This window comes from Lipotes vexillifer, unplaced genomic scaffold (genome assembly GCF_000442215.2).
Source record: "Lipotes vexillifer unplaced genomic scaffold, Lipotes_vexillifer_v1.1 scaffold112, whole genome shotgun sequence".
Classification (NCBI taxonomy): Eukaryota; Metazoa; Chordata; class Mammalia; order Artiodactyla; family Lipotidae; genus Lipotes; species Lipotes vexillifer.
This window is the reverse complement of record NW_006776285.1, coordinates 3,266,256-3,280,845: the sequence shown is the minus strand read 5'-3', so window position 1 is coordinate 3,280,845 and position 14,590 is coordinate 3,266,256. Positions and strand designations below refer to the sequence as shown.

Below are 14,590 nucleotides of genomic sequence, written 5' to 3'. Positions count from 1 at the left end.
ACATAGAAACAGCCTTTTTCAAAAGTAGCCACTGGCCACACATGCCTCTTGAGACTTGAAATGTGGTTGTCCAAATTATGTGCAATAGGTTTTAAATATATACTAGATTTCAAATAGTACCAAAAAAACAATGTGAAATATCTCACTACTAATTTTTATATTGATTGCATATTGAAATGATAATATTTTGATTATATTGGGCTAAATGAAAACAACTATTAAAATTAATTTTACCTGTTTCTTTTAATATTTGTATCATACAGGGCTGACATAAAGTATTTCCATCACCCCAGCAAGTTCCATAATTGCCCAGTCAGTTCTCCTACTTCAACCCCTTCGGGAGGCAACCACTGTCACCGTAAATTAGTTTTGCCTGTTTTGCCTGGTTTTTTTTGTTTTGTTTTGTTTTGTTTTGTTGCGGTTCGCGGGCCTCTCACTGTTGTGGCCTCTCCTGTTGCGGGGCAAGAGGCTCCGGACGCGCAGGCTCAGCGGCCATGGCTCACGGGCGCAGCCGCTCCGCGGCATGTGGGATCTTCCCGGACCGGGGCACAAACCCGTGTCCCCTGCATCGGCAGGCAGACTCTCAACCACTGCGCCACCAGGGAAGACCAGTTTTGCCTGTTTTTGAAACAAACGGAATGATAAAATGTGTACACTCGGGTGGAGGGAGTTGGCCTCTTTCAACATGTTTTTGAGGTTCATCCGTGCTGTATGTGTCAGTGATTCATTGTTTTTTGTCCACAGGCTGGATTTTGTTGATTAAATCCCATGTGTCATTTAGTAGTTTTTCTGTTCCTTGGTTCCCATAAATTAAAGCTTTTTATCTTTTAATTTTTTTCATTTTATAAAACCTATGTGTCTGTATTCCTACTTCATCTATTAATCCCTAAAGAAAGTAACAAAAAGTGACTTACCATTTCACTGGTGAGTGGAGACATACTTCCTACTTAGCAGTTGGTTTGAACAACTTAAAATATTAAAGGAAGGGTTAGTGGACGATTCTGGCTGAAATAAACTCAGTACTTCAGTGTTATAGTTTTAGATGTTATTTCCTCAGTTAAGCCTTTCCTCCCACTCAGACCCATATAAAAGGTTAGGTCTGATTTACGTTAATGTATTAGTCCAGTATCCTATATCTGTTGAGTTATTTAAAGACATCAGGTAACTTCTTGAAGGATTTATAAAAGATAAGCTACTTTCCTTTATTGGGTAAGACTTGGTTATATGTATTAGTTTTCTTTTCCTGTTAATCCTCTGTAATTTGCTATACTTTTTCTGTCTTACCACTTGTTTATATGGAACATATTGGTGCCCAAAGCAAAGGAAGCTAAAGAATAATATCTGAAGAAAAGAATGAGAGGAGTCCTAGCCTTTTTCCCATGTGTATGTGCCTTTTCAGGGTGTCCTGACTGTTAACTTACTTTTATTTTAATGTGATTATCTGGCAGAAAGGAAAACAAACAAACTTGTTCTTATGATTATATTTTTCTTTAGAAAATGCCCTGCACTTCCTATGGCGAGAAATTGTTACATCTGAGGGTTTGAAACTCTACTACAATCCATATACAGGCTGGTAAGGCAAAACGATAGTAAAAATGAATATTACAAAAAACTGTAAGAGATTGGTAGCGTAAGTCTTCAGCCTCAGCAGTACCTCAAGAAGGAATACTAAGTCCAGGTCTCATTAGACATTTTTATAGATAGACATAGAATTAATAGCACTTGTAATTTTTCAGTAGATAAATGCAGTATAATAGACTTAAGATGTATAGTTATTGATATTTAAAGAGATTATAATTTTAGGTAAAAATGTCATCTTCTTATGGGCCAGTTCATTAAATTCGTTAATTTCTATTACAAAAGAGTTTTAGGAATCATTAAATATGACTAGTGAATCAGTAGTTATTGCCATTCTTATTTTTTTATTCACAGATTCATAAAGGTCACAGAAAGAAGGCAGACATGCTTCCTTTTTTTTATAGAAGAGAAAAATGATGGCAGTACCAATTCTGTTTCTGCAGACTTTAGTTGGCAGCTCAGGCAGTGTTTTGATCACAGTTCTTATATTCATGATCTAGGGATTATAATTGTTGCAACCTAAAATATAATTTTTTAAAGCTTAGCCTTCTATGCATTTCTCCCAGTTCTCTTTAGGAACAGTGTAATTTTTATTTGCATTCCTATGATGTGTTTTTCTTGTCTTTTCCTTAGCATCATCCGTGAGTACCCAAATGCTGGGCCACAGTTGCTTGGTGGAATCTTAGCAGATGAGATGGGTCTGGGAAAGACAGTAGAGGTTTTGGCTCTGATTCTGACACATACTCGACAAGATGTCAAACAAGATGCTCTCGCTCTTCCTGAGGTAGTAGGAGTACTATAGGGCTTGGGAAAGCGGGGACATACGTTCTCCAAAAGCATCATATATCGAACATTTGCTTGGCACTTAAGTCAACACTTTCAGTTTACTCTGCAATTAATGATTTATATTAGTTGTTAGTTAACTTCAAGTAGGCACAGAAAATGGGATGTTTGTGACCTGGAGGGGTTTTTTTTAAGTGATATTGACCAACTAGGAAGGCGACATGCTGTCACTTACCAAGCTTCCTCCTAGCTGGCAGAGAAATTCCCTTAGGAAAGTTTTATTACTTCCTCAAATGTTTTGTCACTACTTCACGTCTCTGTATTACTGCTAAATATTTTTGAGACCTATTTTTCAAAAACTGTGCAAATCTCAGATATGTAAATCTTAGAGTCAAATATCAATAATTAGAACTTTGTTACAGGATAAACAGCTTAGTAATTAGATTGCTAGGTGAAACAAACTCTGTGTGTTTATTCCAAAATACAATTGTGTTTAAAAATGCAAATTTTAGAGTTTATAAGAAAAAGAAAAAACTTCAGTGAGGCAAATATAGCTCACAGTTCATATTTTCCAATAATGGAATCTGAAATCAGCCCATTTAATCCTGCCGAAATGAGGCCACTAGTTAAAGGCATAACTGTAATTACCTGTAGGGCCGACCATGCTCACAACCTTAGTGGTTATGTGATCTTTTAATAGTGTAAAGTTTGCAAAATTAGCCTTTCAGATTTGAGTAAGGGTTAGAGTAGGGAATGTCTATTTCCTTTGTAGAAAATGAGTTGGAGTATTCAGTTTTAACTATCGGTAACTTCCTTTGGATATTTTCTGTTCATTAGCTCTGTTAATTTTAAGTTGTTTTGAGTATTATTACAAATTCAGTGGGTTATTACTATTTTAAACAAGGCTTGAAAAGTTAATTTCAGAAGTTTCACACTTAAAATTTAGGTAATTTAAGATAGCATGTACAGTTTTAAAAAGTGATGGCTAGCTATAAACTCTGAAATAAAAAATAAGGTTTATATGTGTGCATAAACATATTTAGCCCTTTCTTTCATAATTTATTATAACTCTTTTGCATCTCCTTAATAGAAGGAGGGTTTGTCTTATTAAGCAACTCAGAATGCTGAAAGCACAACTCTGTGTAACTACTTAATGTTGTTTATATCAGGGAAAAGTGGTGAATTATTTCATTCCATCACATTATTCTGGAGGAAATGTAAAAAACACAGAAACCCAGAATATGGAATTTGAACCAAAAGAAAAAGTTCAGTGCCCCCGTAAGTATGAAATCTCTTAAAGATAACACCTTTTTACAGTGGTCTTTGTTCTAGTTCTTATTATATAGAGATATCTTGTAATTGTTATGAATAATTGTTTCTACAGTTATTTATACTTTGCATAAAAGTTCAATTACAAGGCATATTATCTTAACAAAAATAAACATTTATTCTTTGGTTTGACTTGTTCCAGACAGTTCTTTGCTTAATTTGTAACGTTTAAATTTCTTTAGCTTACAGTTTAAATCAGGCTTTGATAAAGAGTAGCTGCTTCAAATTCTGCTAGCAAATGAATGTTTCCCTTGCTAATGGTAGCATTTATGTAAATAACTGAGAAGTTTTTTTTATATGTAGTTTTAAATGATAGTTGATTTATAAGATTAGCAAATTAATGTAATTCTTCCTTAAATTATTCCATTACAGTAATTTATTTCTTAATTATTGAGATAAATTTTTATTACATATTCTCCAAAATGATGATGTACAGACAACATATCTTTAATAAATCTTTGATTTATTTTCTTCTTAATTTGGTCCTCGGTATACATTAAGATTAACTGAGTTTTCGTTTCATTTTAATTGTTTGGACTGAGTTAACATATCCTTTTGCATTTAGCTACACGTGTGATGATCCTGACAGCTGTTAAAGAAATGAATGGAAAAAAAGGAGTTTCCATTCTTTCCATCTATAAGTATGTCAGTTCTATATATAGGTATGATGTTCAACGGAACAGGAGTCTTCTGAAAAGGATGCTGAAATGTTTAATTTTTGAAGGTCTTGTGAAACAGATCAAAGGCCATGGTTTTTCTGGTACTTTTACACTGGGAAAGAATTACAAGGAAGAGGATATACATGATAAAACAAAAAAGCAGGTAACAGAGCATTTATTAGGTAGCTTTATGTGATGCTTTACAGAATAAGTTGACAGACCCCACCTGTCTGAAGCTCTTACAGTCTGATGATAAAAAAACAAACATTAGAAAAAACGCTTACGGCTGAGGTGTATGTTTTCTACTTCCTAAATATAAGTTCCATCAGAGTAGCAACTTTATTTTGGTCACCATTAAGCCTGGAGAAGAGTTCGTGACATATGTCAGGTACTCAATAAATATTTATTGAGTGAATTATAAAATTAGTTTGTTAAGCATATTATAATTTAAGATAACTTTTCTTACCCTCATGTTGTTGTCAGCAGTTAAAAAAGCATGTTCCATACTTTATAAAAATATTGATACCTTACATTTGCATAGCTCTTTATATACAGTGAATCTTTTATATGTTTTTATTTTTCCCATGTCATCACCTTATAAAATGTTTATATTTTGTTATAAAACTACTGCTTTGTGGCCAATAAGTTCAGTTTGCTTTTAAGAAAATAGTTACAAATTGGCAAACATAAATCAAGAGAAGACTAATGACAAACAATTCAGAATGTAGAGTTACCAGCTTAGCTACTGTGAAAGAAATGACAGACGAAAAAGTTCATTTCCTAGAGCAGGGAGTCTCCACCAGTTTCTCCCCAGCTAGGTTAGAAGAGTGCAATGAGCTTCTGTGCTTTTAATAATCCTTCTGCTACCCAAAAGAGAAAATCTCCTTCAGTTAATGCCAGTCATTCCATGTTAATGTCATCCATTCCTCTGTTCAACCTTGGCTGTGACATCACTTCTAGGAAGCTATTGCTGACACCTAGCTCCCCATCGCAGCCCATCTGGGTTATATAACCCTCTTATGCATTCCTATAGTGTCATTTTATTTATTACTGTTCTGTCTTTTCCAGCAGACCCCTTTGAGACCAGGAGCTAAATATTCCTCATATATATATCCCCAGCATCTAACATGATGCCTGGCACAGAATTGGCACTCAGTAAATAATTGGAGGACAGTACACAGTTAGAAAGGAGAAAGAAGGAAGGCACTTATTTGCTAATTGCAGTAACTAGTAGATTAATTTTCACTTTGTTTAAACGCTATATTTTAATACTTGGTATTTTTATAATTGCCCTAGTTTGTATATTTATGTATTATAAACTACCAGTCTTTTATTGATTTAGGCAGATTGTAAATTATAAGAAGTTGATGCCAAAATTAGTAGCTCCCTTTATCTTTCTAACGTTTGTTCACTCCAAATCTTAATGATACAGCAGTAGAGCTTTCTTTTGCTTTTGGGGGGAAAATCAGGGAGGGGAGTTCTTAGAGCAACTTGAAAGCCACTGATCAAGAGTGATTCTCCTCAGGGAAGGGGTATCAAAGACTGGCTACTAGATTTTTATGTAAAGCACATGAAGTTGGGCATTTAATTTCAGATTTGTCACTCTGTTGAAATAAATAAATAATATTTTTTATAGGCTGTGGGGAGTCCAAGGAAAATTCAGAAAGAATCCAGAAAACCAGGGAGCAAGGACACAGATTCTGAATACTTGCCATCAAACACCTCTGATGATGATGATGATCCTTACTATTATTACTATAAGGCCAGGAGAAATCGTAGTAAATTGAGGAAAAAGCCTGTTCCATCCACAAAAAAGGAAAAAAGTCAGCTTAACATCAATCTCAACTCACAGGATCACTGTCCAGCTACCGGTGACTCTGCAGTTACTGATGTTACCACATCTGAAAGTACATGTGTCTTTGAAGTCAAGCAAAAACATGCAGCAAAGGACCAAGCTGAAGCTCTAAATCCTGTTGGTCATGACATGCCACATTCTAATATCATGGGTCCCTATAATTCCTCCGATTATCACTTTGAGTGCATATGTGGTGAAGTTGACCAGGTAGACCGTAAGCCTCGTGTTCAGTGCCTGAAATGCCACTTGTGGCAGCATGCAAAATGTGTGAATTATGAAGAGAAGAATCTGAAGATTAAACCTTTCTACTGCCCCCACTGCCTTGTTGCGATGGAGCCAGTATCAACAAGAGCAACTCTGATCATCTCCCCTAGTTCCATCTGTCATCAGTGGGTGGATGAAATCAATAGACATGTGAGGTCATCATCTCTTCGGGTCTTGGTAAGGTAGTTTGAACTCTTTAAAGGGGTAGGAAAATGTAAATTTTCACTCCATGATTTTTTTTTTTGTGGTATGCGGGCCTCTCACTGTTGTGACCTCTTCCATTGTGGAGCACGGGCTCCGGATGCGCAGGCCCAGCGACCATGGCTCACGGGCCCGGCTGCTCCGCGGCATGTGGGATTCTCCCGGACCGGGGCACGAACCCGTGTCTCCTGTGTCGGCAGGTGGACTCTCAACCACTGCGCCACCAGGGAAGCCCCATGATAATTTTTATAATCTTTGTCACTTTGTTTTTATCCCCAAAATTAACTTAATGAGATAATAATAATATTAAATCAGAACTTGAAGAGGAAATTGAGAATAAGAAATAGAGAAAATTGAGAATAAGAAATAGAACCGTAGACTGTTTATTCTTTTCTGACATCAGGAGTTAAAGCACTTTGGATGGAAAGATGAAAGCTTTTGAAAAAAATCTTGATCGTATAAATGAAAAAGTCTTTGTATAAGCGTTTATACTCTGAGAGAAATGCAATTCAAAGGCAGCATTGTGTAATAGTATGAACTTGTATGATCTTTCAACTTTTAGCTCCAGAATCTTTCTCTGAAGCCTCAGTTACCCCATCTGTAAAATAAGGATTTACTCATTCAACAGATATTTATTGAGTACCTATTATGTGCCAGGAATTGTGCTAAGTTCTGAAAATAGTACCCCCTCACAGACTTTTTGTGAAGATTAAATGATTTGATAAAGTGCTGGCACATAGTAAGTGGTCATTTAATGTTGTTGTTCACTACTGTTAGTTTTCTTTACTCTCTGTTCTTCTTTCCACACAAATGTTATGTATGTTTCCTAGATTTCAGCCACTATGATAAGCATGGAGAATACAGTAATATGTAAAACACCATCTTTGCCATTGAGGAGCTCTGTTCTGTAGGGTAGGCAAACCTTGGTTTGAATCTTGACTCTACCAGTTTGGAGCAAGTCACTTCATGTTTCTTATGTGTGGGATAGAAATAATAACAACTAACAGGATTGTTGTTGAAAGTAGGAGGTAAAACTTTGCATGGTGTCTGAAATATAAAAGGCATTCAGTAAATAATAGCTCTTGTTGTTCTACTTTTTCACACCATTGTGCTTTTGTACAAGCTATTCCATCCACCCACCTACCTGTAAGTCCTTTTCCCTTTTTCTCCACCTGTGAGGACTCCTAAATGTACTTCAAGATCTACCACAAATTTGAATTTCTCTCTGAATTTACCTTCTTAGCCATAGAATTTGTCTTTCCACTGTGAGCCTTCACATTTACTTCACATTTACTGTTCCATTCACGTTACTTATGTTATTAGTCTTACACACTAAAATACATCTTTCTCTAGACAGGTATAGGATGTATCTTATAGCATGTTTGGTTCTAAACAAATAGAAAGGGCTCAGTAAGTGTATAAATAAATGACTGTTTCAGTATCTTTGATGTGCCTTTCTGCAATAACTACGTCTATGCTGATTATTTCCTAGGTATATCAAGGAGTGAAGAAAGATGGTTTTTTACAGCCTCATTTTTTGGCAGAACAGGATATAGTCATCATTACTTACGATGTCCTTCGTTCAGAACTAAACTATGTAGATATCCCACACAGCAATAGTGAGGATGGGCGTCGCTTAAGGAACCAGAAGCGCTACATGGCCATTCCGAGCCCTCTCGTAGCTGTGGAGTGGTGGAGGATTTGCCTTGATGAAGCTCAGATGGTTGAATGTCCTACTGTAAAAGTGAGAATTTCTGCAGAACCTTCTGGGGGCTGGGGAAGAGAAAAGGGAAAGGGATTGGAGGAAACTGTCCATAGAAAATTTAATAGTTTAAGTGTAGTTAACCCACAGCATTGACATTGGCCAAAAGTTTGCCTTTAAACACTCAACATTTGCTTTTCTCTGTGTATGAACTATATAATCCTTAGGAATTATTTTGGTAATCTGTGAATCATTGCTCTAAATGCAATGCACATGTATATTTCAATAAGATGGCAGTTTTTGTGTGATGCAGATCAAAGTATTTAGGGACTTTTATAAGCATTTCTGCTATGTGGAAGGCTCATCATATAGCCACTGATAACTTTAGCAGTTTTTTGATCAGAGAGAACAAATGGTAATAGGAAAATTCTACTTTAGAGGACAGAATTTTTATTCAGACTTTGTTGTATGTCTTTATTCTGTCTTCTTTGGCCAGTCAATAACCTGAATTGAATTTATAAATCATGTCTATTAGCATGGTGGTTCACATCTGGAGAATGGGGTGGTCTAGGGAAAGTATCAGTCATTCAGGGGGTATTTTCATTCTACACATACTTGAACTACCTTTCCTCTTTAGAAGGACACATGGCAGCCTCCTGCTAATGAGAACCACTGTACTAGAAGATATCCCGTTGAATATGACATTCAATATTGAGTGTGATAAGTGTTCGATAAGAGCAGATGCATCTGACCTGAAACATAGCTTGTCATGGGCTATTTTTATAAGTAAACATATTCCTGACTTCTGAGTTTTTCCTGTGTCTTTTTTATTTCATATTTCTCTCCCATCAGGCTGCAGAAATGGCTCAGCGCTTAAGTGGGATTAACCGCTGGTGCATCAGTGGCACTCCAGTACAGAGAGGATTGGAGGGTAATGTATGGTTTTCTCACATATTGCATATATTTGAAAAGCTTAATTTTTTTGAACAAGAAGTATTTTATGTTTAACTTTTGCTGAAATCCTTACTTAAGTGATTATGTATGTATTTATATTTGACTCCTAATAGTTTCAAACACTTAACCTTTTTAAATGGAATCAAGTGATATTTGTTTGCATATATGAGGATAGATATATGGTGAGTGGTCCCATTGTCCTAATTTGAGCAGTTACTGTGCGTGCTTGAACAGTGTAGACATAGGTCTGAATTGAACTCAAAGTTCCAAATGGTGAGTAGAAAACAGGAAGAACCTGACAAGAAAGAAAGAGGGAAGGAGCCAGAGAGAGAGGAAAGAGGAATTAATTTCACTTGGCCGTGTCTGTAAAAACAAGGGCCTCCCGCTCACACAGTATCTCTCATGCTTCTACAGTAATCTCATTCATGTAACTTATTTTTTCTGTAGAACATAGACTGCATTTTTAAACCTTTTGTTCAAGTTGCAAATATTTAAAACTAAAAGTTTAAGTAAATGTTGTTTTACATAATAAATTTCCTAAAAAGCTGTCATTAAAATGCAGTTAAATTATGAAATATAAATATTCTTGGAGTCCTGTGGCAAATATTCATCCTCAAAATTTATCATTCTGAAAATTCAGATTTTCATATATTGTTTGTTTCTAGCAGAATAACTTATCATTCTGCTAAAATAAAAATATCAACATCCATCCATTACAATGACGTGAAAAACAATTTTTTTTTGATGATTATTTTTAGGGGAAAAAAGTTTTTTAGGAAGATTTTAGGTATATATTTAAACGCCTGTGTAATTTTAGTAAGTTATATTGTGAAACATTTACAGAATAATATCAGTCTAATTAAAAGGCCGTATTTAGTGGTCTGCTGTTACATTGGACTGCCCAATTATGATATTTAGGTGTTTTATAAGATATCATTCAGCTCAAAAGTTAGCTGAGAAGGTATAGAAAAAAGAAAATGACTATCAAAGTTACTTTTTTCTAATTTTAATATTGAAAAATAAGAGCAATAATTCCTCAGTTCCCTGGGTAGTTAGTTTATTTTGGTTGAATAAGATGTTGGCAGGTGTTTTGAGCACTTGTCACCATTCAACAAATTTTTTATTAATTTTTTTAACACCCTTTATTGAGGTATAAATGACGTATAATGAAACTGAAAATGTTTAAAATGTAAAATTTATAAATTTTTGACATATGTATTTACCTGTGAGTTTATTTCCGCAGTCAACATAATCACCCCCAAAAGTTTTCTCATGCCCAAGTTACCTTAAAAAATAGACTTTCCCAAATTTCTAGAAATTTAGTTTATCTTTCATCTTTGCTTCCATGATTCGCTGATATCTTTAACACTACGACTCTTGTAATATATTTGTTCTTTTTGTAGTTGTTGCAGTGGGAATGTTAGCCTGACGTGACTTACTATGTTGTATTTGGAAGTAGAAGTCTCATTTGTTTTCTTTTTGTGTTAGACCAGGGTTTCTTCACCTTAGCCCCATTTACGTTTAGGGACAGATAATTCATTTTTGGGGGGAGCTGTTCTGGTCATTTTGGATATTGAGCTTTTACCCTCTAGATGCTGGTAGCATTCTTGCAATTGTGACACCCACAAATGTCTCCAGACATGGCCAAATGTCTCCAGTGGGCAAAATCGCACCCCTCCACCTCCACCTCAGTTGAGATCCACTATGCTAGACTGATAGAGATAAATCAGATTTGATGATTTATTAATTAACAACGTTCGTTTTTGCACCATGGTAAAGTCAAAAAATTGTAAGTTGAACCATCGTAAGTTGGGCACCGTCTGTATTCTCAATGTGCTTTTTTTCTTTCTTTTCAGATCTTTTTGGGTTAGTGGTCTTTCTTGGTATTGAACCTTACTGTGTCAAACACTGGTGGGTTCGACTTCTCTATCGTCCTTACTGCAAGAAGAATCCTCAGCTTCTCTACAGCTTTATTGCCAAGATACTGTGGAGGTCTGCAAAGAAAGATGTGATTGACCAAGTCAGTAGGATAAGTTTTTATTGATTAAGGGTATTAGGGAAAAAAAGAAAAAAGAAGAAAAGCAGAATTTTGGTAGAAAGTTAAATTTCCAGGTGAAATCTTCTTTTTTCTCCTCTGTATAGATCCAGATACCCCCTCAGACAGAAGAAATCCACTGGCTCCACTTTTCTCCAGTGGAAAGACATTTCTATCACCGTCAACATGAAGTGTGCTGCCAGGATGCAGTAGTAAAACTCAGGAAGATTTCTGACTGGGCTTTGAAGCTCAGCAGCCTGGACAGAAGGACTGTCACCTCCATCCTATATCCATTGCTGAGGCTCAGGCAGGCCTGCTGCCACCCACAGGCTGTTCGTGGGGAGTTCTTGCCACTCCAGAAAAGGTTTTATTACCAATTTTCTTATACTCCAATTGATAATACAGTAGTAATAGACAATATTTAAGCAATTAGCTTCCTAGCCCACATTTTCATTCAGGGTATTATAACTGAGTTGTCAGCTATTTTTAGCAGTGTGGTGATTTTTCTTTGATATGGAACCCCCTTTGTGAAAGAGAATCACATCAAAATTATTTTCATGGTTTTGAACATTTCTTTAAAATTAGAACTGTTGTAGGGTTTTGTTGGTTTTTTTGTGGGGGGGGGTTGTTTTCTGCTGCACCCCAGATATGAAAGGCTTTTGTTCTTTTTGCGTTATATTTTTTGGTTCCCACATCGGGGAATTAGATGAATTAGATTACCATTAAATATTTTCTTTATAGTCGTGCTAGCTATATTCTTTGATTATTCCTTTCTAATACATTAAGGTTATTTATGCCCACAATACTCTGTTGTCCCAGAAACTTTTTTGTTCATCAGACTGTGACTTAAGAACTGGCCTTTTTTTTAGCACTTGATATTAAAAAGATACCCTTTCAGGTGCTGTAAGAAACATAAAGAGGAACTTGACTTTTGTCCTTGCCTTTAAGCAGTTTATGGACAAATAAAGGAGCTGACAAAGATTATAGATCTCTATTACGTAAGGCAAACATGATGTATTTCACAAGAGGTATATATGAATTGCTGTGGACAATTAGAGTATGACAGTAATTTCTATATAAAGTAGTGAATGTTAGACAGCCTTCTGGTGGAAATGGCATTTGAGCTGATCCTTGGAGAATATTCATTTTCTTTACAGATTAAAAAAAGTCAGGCTCTTAGAGGTTAATTAAGTTTAGTGCTAGGATACAGATTCAGTGTTACATTCTCACACCCATGCTGTTCCAAGTATATCATGTGTACTTTGTACTTTAGGAAGATTTTCCTAGTTCTGGTCTTCACTGACTGAAATGAGAGAAAGTTAAAGAATGATGGGATCAGAAGAATGCTTGCTAGAATAGTAAGAGTTAATCAAGCTTAAAAGTGATAATGGTGAAAATGGGGGTAAACAGAAAGATACTGAAGAGCACAAAGACTCTGTAAGAGTCTGGTACTCTTGATCTTATGTAATATAACACTCTAACTTAGGATTCTTTCTAGTTCTGAACAGTCTCCCTTTTCTTTTAGCACCATGACAATGGAGGAACTGCTGACATCTCTGCAGAAGAAATGTGGAACTGAATGTGAAGAAGCACATCGGCAGCTAGTTTGTGCCCTCAATGGCTTAGCAGGCATCCACATCATTAAAGGTACAAGGTGATTGCTCTGTTATCTCTGATTCTTCTAAACACTTAATGAGGAAGATTAGTTATAGTAGAAATCAAAGTTTCCCAAGAAAGACACTTTCACACAGTACTATTCGGAATTTAAATAGGTTCAGCTTAATGAAGAGCAGTTATATAGAACACTTCAAAAACCTTCAAAGTTTACATATGCTTTCACCAAACAGTTCCACTTTTAGAAGTATTTTTAGGGAAATTATAATGTGAACAAAGATTTGGCAATAAATTATGGATTTTAGTCTATAGTAGTGAACAACTGAAACAACCAAAATGCCTAGAAATAGAAGAATGGTTAAAATTTGACACATTCGGGCTTCCCTGGTGGCGCAGTGGTTGAGCGTCCGCCTGCCGATGCAGGAGACAGGGGTTCGTGCCCCGGTCCATGAAGATCCCACGTGCCACGGAGAGGCTGGGCCCATGAGCCATGGCCGCTGAGCCTGCGCGTCTGGAGCCTGTGCTCTGCAACGGGAAAGGCCACCACAGTGAGAGGCCCGCGTACCGCAAAAAAAAAAAAAAAAAATTGACACATTCAAGTGAATATTGATCATTGATTTACAAAGTAATACTGTTTATAAATTCATTCTCCCAACAAATATTAGAATGTCTGCTGTGTGCTGGGTATGATCAAGGTACTAAAAATAATACAGTAAAATAAAGTAGTCTTTGATCTTGTGGGCCTTAAATTCTTAATAGAGGAAGACAAACAGTTAATCAGATTGAATAGGAAAAAAATAAAATTATCTTTATTTGCTGCAATGTGATTGTCTATGTAGGAAAACTACTAGAGCAAATAAATGAGTTTCACAAGGTTGCATAAGACAAGATGAATATATAAAAATTTATTATATTCCTATGTACTGGGAATGAATAATAAGAAATTATAACAATGCCATTCATAGTAGTATCAAAAAAATATGAAATACTTTGACATCAACTTGGAAAAAATATGTACAAGACCCATACAAAAATCACAACATTAAAAGTACAAATATTGCTGACAGAAATTAAAGAATACCTAGTTATACCGTGTTCATGGATCAGAAGACTTAATATTATTAAGATGCTGATTCATCTCAAATTGATATACAGAGTCAATGCAATCAAAATTTTCCCAAACAAAAATTTTAGCAGGCTGTTCATGGAAGTTGACAAGCTGATTGTAAAATTCACCTAGAATAGTCAAAACAAGTTTGGAAAAGAACAAAATAGTTGGAAGATTTACCTGAATCAACACTTATTTTAAAGCTGTAGTAATCAAGATGGTATAATACTGGCATAAAGATAGGCAAGTAGACCAATGGAACAAAATAGAGTCCAGAACTAGTCCCACTTATTTATGATCAGTTGATTTTTCAACAAAGACGCAAAGGCATTTCAGTGGAGAAAGGTTAGTGTTTTCAGTAAATGGTACTGGAACAATTAGTTATCCATATTCAAAAAGTTCAACTTGGGCTTCCCTGGTGGCGCAGTGGTTGAGAGTCCGCCTGCCGATGCAGGGGACACAGGTTCGTGCCCCGGTCCGGGAAGATCCCACATGCCGCGGAGCGGCT

The 14,590-nt window shown here is 35.9% G+C and overlaps 1 protein-coding gene across 2 annotated transcripts in view; it reads left to right on the top strand.

Moving 5' to 3' along the window:
* The window catches only part of SHPRH (SNF2 histone linker PHD RING helicase), an 83,816-nt gene that overhangs the window by 15,530 nt on the left and 53,696 nt on the right, over nucleotides 1–14,590 (top strand). The window contains exons 5-14 of one of the 2 annotated variants that reach the window (XM_007450325.1): nucleotides 1,495–1,573; nucleotides 2,212–2,362; nucleotides 3,531–3,639; nucleotides 4,256–4,512; nucleotides 5,986–6,645; nucleotides 8,162–8,413; nucleotides 9,224–9,302; nucleotides 11,182–11,345; nucleotides 11,468–11,724; nucleotides 12,886–13,007. In XM_007450325.1, coding sequence (XP_007450387.1) covers nucleotides 1,495–1,573; nucleotides 2,212–2,362; nucleotides 3,531–3,639; nucleotides 4,256–4,512; nucleotides 5,986–6,645; nucleotides 8,162–8,413; nucleotides 9,224–9,302; nucleotides 11,182–11,345; nucleotides 11,468–11,724; nucleotides 12,886–13,007 — 2,130 coding nt within the window. Of the gene's footprint in view, nucleotides 1–1,494; nucleotides 1,574–2,211; nucleotides 2,363–3,530; nucleotides 3,640–4,255; nucleotides 4,513–5,985; nucleotides 6,646–8,161; nucleotides 8,414–9,223; nucleotides 9,303–11,181; nucleotides 11,346–11,467; nucleotides 11,725–12,858; nucleotides 13,008–14,590 lie in introns of both variants that reach the window. The other variant, XM_007450326.1, reaches the window with a different exon arrangement.